This window comes from Juglans microcarpa x Juglans regia, chromosome 5S (genome assembly GCF_004785595.1).
Source record: "Juglans microcarpa x Juglans regia isolate MS1-56 chromosome 5S, Jm3101_v1.0, whole genome shotgun sequence".
Classification (NCBI taxonomy): Eukaryota; Viridiplantae; Streptophyta; class Magnoliopsida; order Fagales; family Juglandaceae; genus Juglans; species Juglans microcarpa x Juglans regia.
The window spans coordinates 16,375,498-16,382,251 of record NC_054603.1 but is presented as its reverse complement, the minus strand read 5'-3'; the positions used below and the strand labels follow the sequence as shown (position 1 = coordinate 16,382,251).

Below are 6,754 nucleotides of genomic sequence, written 5' to 3'. Positions count from 1 at the left end.
TCACTTCATCTAACATTAATAATTGGGCTAGCTGAAACCTTAATATGATGGGTTCTCTTGTAGCACTTGTGATTTTCCTTCCATCAACCTCATCTTTGATTTATTGGAACTCTAAGGGACATATAGCATGAATGCCAAGTGTCTCCTTGCACTTAATGGCCGAGATTTACAAGGGCCTAAAGCCTTAATGGGCTTGGTTGGCCATCTATTCCAAAAGTAGGGTAATAAGCCTTGAAGCAAGCAAGTTCTATATGTGCCCTAAGTCTATTAATCCTTTGTTTACTCATCACCAAAAGAGACCTAACATGACCTCTTAGAGCATTAGCATTGGATTGACCATCCTATTCTTCAAAATTTGACTAATATATAGCTTTTTCACTTTTAACTAATCATTCAAAACTTAAAGTCTACATTGGATTAGTCATCACACTCTATAATAATAAAGTTTTATTATTTATATTTTTTTAATTAATTTATATTTTATTTTTATAATCTTCAATAACCTCCAACAATCATATTCATTTTTATTTTCACAATCTAACAATCTATAATATAATAATCTCATATGTATATAGATGATAAAATCTCATGAATAAAAATCTCATATCTATAATATAATAATCTCAAAAAATACTTTTAGATTTGCTATAGTTCTTTTCATATTTGAAAAGAAGAATGGATTATTGTAGCTTATAATTTGAATGAAAAAAATTTAGCTAATTCAATGTGGAGCAAATATGGATGATGTTTGCTAAATTTAAAGATGAAAAGGCATTTGGCTAACTCAATGCCAATGCTCTAAGTCCAAGCTTAAAAATTGGGTTGTCACAGATTGTAAAGTTATATTTATTGTAAAGTAAATATAACTTATTAAATAAAACCATGGCAATTTATAAGTTTGTTTTTGTTGAATCTTTTCATGACTGTAGTAATTCTTGGTAGAATATGTTATTTTTCTTACCTTGGTTTTGATTTCCCCCCCCCCCCCCCCCCCCCCCCTTTTTTTTTCCCAGTTTTCTCCATGGCTTTGGCAAAGAGTGAATACGATATATGTGGCATAGTGTTGAATAAGGACTGAAATTCAAGGCCGGATTACTTTGGGTGTCCAGAACAAGCATTACACATAATCAAGTAAACTTTTACACTTTAAATACAAGAAAATATTCCACACCATTCCTCTCCTCGAACAAATTCACATTGTCAGGCACTCCACCTATGCATCCTCCTCCTCCCTCCCTCTCCTAGATTTTTCTCCCATGCATGTCACTGCCAAGGAAGCAAGAATAACCAATTAAAAGAAATCATTGTTAAAATGCTAAAAACAACCCACAAATATTAACAAAAACATTTAATTCTTTAGTAAGTTATTAATAAATCAGGAGTTTGAGCAATTAAAATATTTTTCCTTTGATCCATATATGTTAGCTACCTAGCCAGGGGGATCCATGATCTGTGTCACTGAATGATTACATGGATACTAATAAACACACCATTCATATTTATTTGTGAGTTCAGTAATTCTACATATAACCGTGAAGTGCGTAAATGTCGTATAATCGTTTTAAAAAAGAGTGAGATCTACTATTAAAAAAATTAATTTTTTTTTCATGTAGGTCCCATGTTTTATTAACTTTTTTCAAAACAATTACGCGGTGATTGTAAAATTCACAATTATAAATATATTTTCTCTATTTAGAAATTCTAGAAAATTTTAATATTCTAGTACGACTGAGTAATGAAATTAATTAGTAACTAGCATGAACTCATGGGTTAAGTCCTCAAAAAGACCAATGATTTTGTAACTATTGGATGTATTTATATATGTATATTATTCAAGATTCTGGCTATATATTATTGATATGTAACTCCAGTTTCACCTTTAATTGATATCAAACCCATTACTAATGTATAATAACCATAGATTGAAAGAGGAGACAAAAAAATAAAATAAAACAAACCTGAGGGAAAAAAACACATAAAATAGAAGAATTAGACGTCCTTGGCAATAAGATCGCCATTGACGAACTCTCTGTAGGCAGCTATAGGCCAGCTGAAGCCTCTGAAGGCCAACCTCGAAGCCAACGGCACATCGATGATGATTTCCTTCTGCGTCGGCTTTTTTTCATCCCTTATTGCAATCAGGTAGCTCCGGCCAACCCACCCGATCCACCCCGCAATGTACAGGAACAGAAGCCCCGGCGTTATGAATTCCCCCCAGTGCCTCTGGTCTCCGCTCACTATCAAATGAGGAAGCCCGTCCGACCCACACAGCAAACCCGCCTTCCCGTAGTTGTCGAACCTCCTCTTCGTCTTCTCTATTGTGGCATTGATCGCCAGCGCCGGCGCGCTGTCTGGCGCGTACAGCTTCAGCGACGACTCCAGCTTCTTGATCTGCTGCTTCTCCCGTTTCGCGAACTGCTTGGACTCCTTACATGGGGTTAGGCCCGCGATGTCGGCCATGGCTGCGGGGACTGGGGCCGAGAGAATGATGGAGGAGAGCGCGAGTGCGGCGGAGAAGGCCTGCAGTGACGTGGAAGCGCTGGAAGTTTTCTCCGGGTTGCTGTTTTGAGAGGCTGAGCTACAGAGTATCATAGACCTCGATCTTGAGGTTAATGGAGACCCCAACTTCGGCTTCAACATGGGTTTGGAGAGATTGGTGGGAATAGTGAGAGACATTTTTGCTTTAGATTTTCTTCTTCTTTTTTGTCTTTTTCTTCCTTGCTATTTGTTTGGGGAGTTGCAGAGTGAAAGGAAGGGTGTGTTGGAGAAAGGTGTTTTAGATTCTGTGAAGAAGAGATTGGTGGTGGAGGGAGGATAAGGTAGGATGTAGTAAGGAGGCTGAGTTGGATAGTTGCAATTGGTTGGGGGGCTTCTTGTTGGGTGGGTTTATGAGATTGTCTATCTTGGATGGATGGTTTGAGTGGATAACATGAGAAATGATACCTTAGACTGTGGTTTATAGTTTTGTTGCCTCAAAGTTTGTGTTCAAATACGTGCCGATGAAATAGTTACGAGGATGAAACTTGAATTACCACCAGGGTCGCTGACTCGATTCTGTTGGGTGGTCCGGGAGAAACAATTAAAAAGAATAGTAGAAGATAAAAGAAAACTCTACTCCTACCGATAATATCCACCAACTTTTTTTTACCCATTTTTATTTTATTTTATAGTTAAGTAAGTGTTTTTAATGAGCTTGTGATTTTTTTAAAAAAATATTTAAGGAATTTAAAAAAATGTTTGAAAAAAAAAATTATACATAAACAATTTAGGTGACTTCCCTCAGTGGGTATAGCATCACCCAAAGAAAAAAGTGCGATCAATCTCTAATCAAAGAAAATTAGTTTTTTTATTTTAAAAGAAAGAAATCATCTTGTGTGATAATTGAACAGAGACGAGTACTTGTGATGATAGGAGAAGATAGGGGTGCTACCCTCACCTCCTAGCCCCGCCTCCTGCCCCCGCATAGGGTAGATTTGGACCCTTGGGCTCCAACCCCGATGTAACTATCCGAAAGAAATAGACTTTTGGAAACGTTGTGAAATCCTTAAGGAGCTTCACAAATTAAGCGACCAATTAGGTTTTAGTCTATCAGATCCTAATCCACTATGGTGACAGAGTTGCATTTCTATGTAATTAAGGCACTTAGGAGTATAAGTTTGCAAAACGAATTACACCATTAGTTTCGGGTGAATATTTATGAATTTATGGTTCAATAAAAGTTTCATTTTTGGATGAATAGTGAATGAAGGTGCCTTTATATTTAATTAAGGCACTTAGGAGTTGAATTTCGCAAAACGTATTGCACCACTAGACTCGTGTTATACCAAGAACATCAAGGGTTAGTTCTTTTTTGCGTAAACTTTGTGTTTTGGCTTTTTCATTGATGTAGTGAGTTTGAGTTTTCATGAAATGTTTAAATTGGTATCTTATATGATTTTAGAACTAAAGGATGTGATTTGTTAGAGTTGATAAATTCTGTTTATGCATGTTAGTATGTTAGAAGGTCAAGTTGCATAAAAAATAAAGTTTTCGGCCTATAAGTGAATCGGCCCAAACATGTTTATCATAGTTGTGTATTGTTTTAAAGTTTTCTAAATTGATATTTGGATGTATGATAGAATTTACATGAGGAATGTAAATTTTGGTAAGTTTTAGAGTCTTTATGCAAAATTCTTATTTTAAGGACAAAATTATAATATCCCACAAGTAGAGGGATAACTTTACATTTTTATCCATAAGTTAGAAAGTTTTATGTTTATAAGAAATTAGTGAAATATTCTAACCTTAGCAAATATCTCGTTTCACTTCACGCACTTTTACGTTATGCATTATCACTATAAGTTAGCTCCTATCTTATTCTCGATATTAAGTATATGTGGCGGTAAGAAATCATTTCCATGATTATTATGCTTATTATAAATTGTTATAATTATTATAATTAATTACCTTCATCTAATTAAGGTAATTGGAGTAGATTCCATTGCTTTAAGACCCTTAGAACAAACATAACCAAAAGTTTGATGTTGCCCCCATTCCTTCTCCAGGAGGTAGGGAGCCCCAATTCGTACAAAGTGTTGAACTATTCAGCACATTTTCGTCCTAAATCTTTGCTAATCCATAAACAACCAACAAAGAATTAGGATTGAATGTCCTCACAGGCAATCAAAATCGCCTTTAAGCAACTTAAAAAAAAGCTAAGCTTGAAAGATTAAGATAATCCCATCAGACTTTTTGATAAATACTCATACTAATATTCCCCCACCAAGGATACTTGTCTTCGCTTTGCCAAGAATAACGTGAGATCATCAAAGGCAATGAGGCCAAACCTCACTAACAAGGCCTTTAGAAAAGTATCTGAATTGGTAAGTAATCTATAATTAAATACAAATCTCAGAACCAAATTACTACACATCCCTCCATGTGTGATAAGGCTAAAAAAAAATCCTTTGATGTACAAGTGTTCTAGGGAATTTAAAAAACTGGCTAGTCTTATATAGCCAACCAAAACCTGGGAAAAAATTTCTTAATTAACCTCGAAAAAAAGCTGTCTAGCATGCCTTATACTTCATTGATCTACTCCATTCTTCTAGCATGAGTTCATGACATTCTAGTGTTGGTAGGCATTACTTCTTGAAGAGCCTTCTTGCTCTAGTCATTGATGGATACTGGTCAACTATCAAGTAGTTCCAAATAATCTCTAACATTTGTTGATACCTTTAGTGATTTTCTTCAAGGCAGCAATTGACTCCTCAGGGTTCCTGCATAGTGTAGCAACAGCTTCTTGTATCTGATTGTATATATATTATGATTCCTTCAGCAAAAGGTGAAACTAGGATTAGCTTCTCTTAAACCAGATGCAATACTTTCAACAATGGTCGAATTGAAAATAAAAAGAATAATGAAAATGGATGAAACTATAAATTAATAGAATTCAATGGCCTACGATAGAGAGAGAGAGAGAGAGAGAGAGAGAGAGAGAGAGAGAGAGAGATTTTGAATTTCAAAAGACGTGAGAAATTGTTTGTTCTAAGAGAGTGTAAATGTGACATCCCAAATTTAGGGTTAGGACTTAAAGATTGATTAAGTCATCTTTAGGCTCGAGTAACTATAGAATTACTTGGGCCTTGAGTCCAATGACTAAAGTCTTGCTTGTTAAGAAGCTGGTCTTCCTCATATATAGGAATAAGTGGTCGCCCAAGCCCAATTAGGTTTAAGGCCCTTGCAATTTTCGGCTATTCTGGGAAAAGAGGACACGTGGCAATCATTTGTTATATTTCCTTTAGAGTTCCAATGAAGCAAATAATGAGGGGAAGTAAGGGAGAGGAATTCGACATGGCCACTTGCATGCATGTCTTGGAGGTTTGTGTATCCCTTAAGCACTCAAGAAACTATGGCAATAATGAGGAAAGAGAGAAGGGTGGTCGGTGTTGGGCAAAACAGTGACACTCTACACTCATGCAAGGATTTTCCTTTACGCTTTCGAGGGTAGTAATTTGAGCGAAGTGAAAGGAGGAGTTCGGCCATGTTAAGAGGAGGCCATTTGGCACTCATGCTTAGAGTGTCTCTTGAGTTCTCAAGATAACCATATGAGGAAGGAAGAGTGACATGTGTTAACCATGCAGAGAAAGTCTCTTAGACTCCTAAGGATGTCAATAATGAGGGAAGGGGAAGAGGCTTGCTCGGCCTTGACAAGGAGGCGCCACATGTCATTCATGCAAGGAGTCTTTTAGATTTTTGAAGGAATCAATCATGAGAAATGAAGATGGAGTGTTCGGTCATAAAGGGGGTGCAACTTGGCATCCATGTGTGTGAGCCTCTTAGGCTTCCGAGGAGATCAATGATGAGGGAAGAGGAAGGGTTGCTTGGTGGTTGTAAGAAAGGCCACTTAAGGCCCATGCAAGAGGGTTTTGTCGAGTACTGAGAAGAGCAATGATGGGATGAGGAAAAATAAGTTTCGGTTAGGGCAAGAAAATGGTGCCACTTAGCATCTAGGCAAGGAAGAAATTTGTGGGCATTTCAGATTCTGTAGCAAATTAATAGGGAGAGGAATGAGAGAAAACAAGGCAAGTATTTAAACCAACCATTAATGGCCATGAGATACATCCTAGAGGAAGGAAAATGAATGGTCATTGTGGTTCAGTTCTAATTTTTCTCTCCATCTCTCAATCTCACCCACTCCTAGAGGAGATTCTCATCAATTTCATTTCATCCAAGCAACCACCTACACATATTCAAGGGAATGATTCGGGAGGAC

The 6,754-nt window shown here is 36.8% G+C and overlaps 1 protein-coding gene across 1 annotated transcript; it reads right to left on the bottom strand.

The window, feature by feature from the left end:
- Positions 1–1,075: 1,075 nt before the first annotated feature.
- On the bottom strand, positions 1,076–2,926 carry LOC121268664 (photosystem I reaction center subunit III, chloroplastic). The gene is made up of 2 exons (XM_041173003.1): positions 1,959–2,926; positions 1,076–1,266 (listed from the first exon to the last, which is right to left on the bottom strand). Exon 1 carries the CDS (start codon positions 2,674–2,676, stop codon positions 1,990–1,992), a length of 687 nt encoding a protein of 228 aa, XP_041028937.1. The 5' UTR covers positions 2,677–2,926; the 3' UTR covers positions 1,076–1,266; positions 1,959–1,989.
- Positions 2,927–6,754: the final 3,828 nt, after the last annotated feature.

Excerpts from the sequence above, each read along its gene's own strand:
- LOC121268664 (XM_041173003.1), bottom strand. The coding sequence starts at position 2,676 with ATGTCTCTCACTATTCCCACCAATCTCTCCAAACCCATGTTGAAGCCG.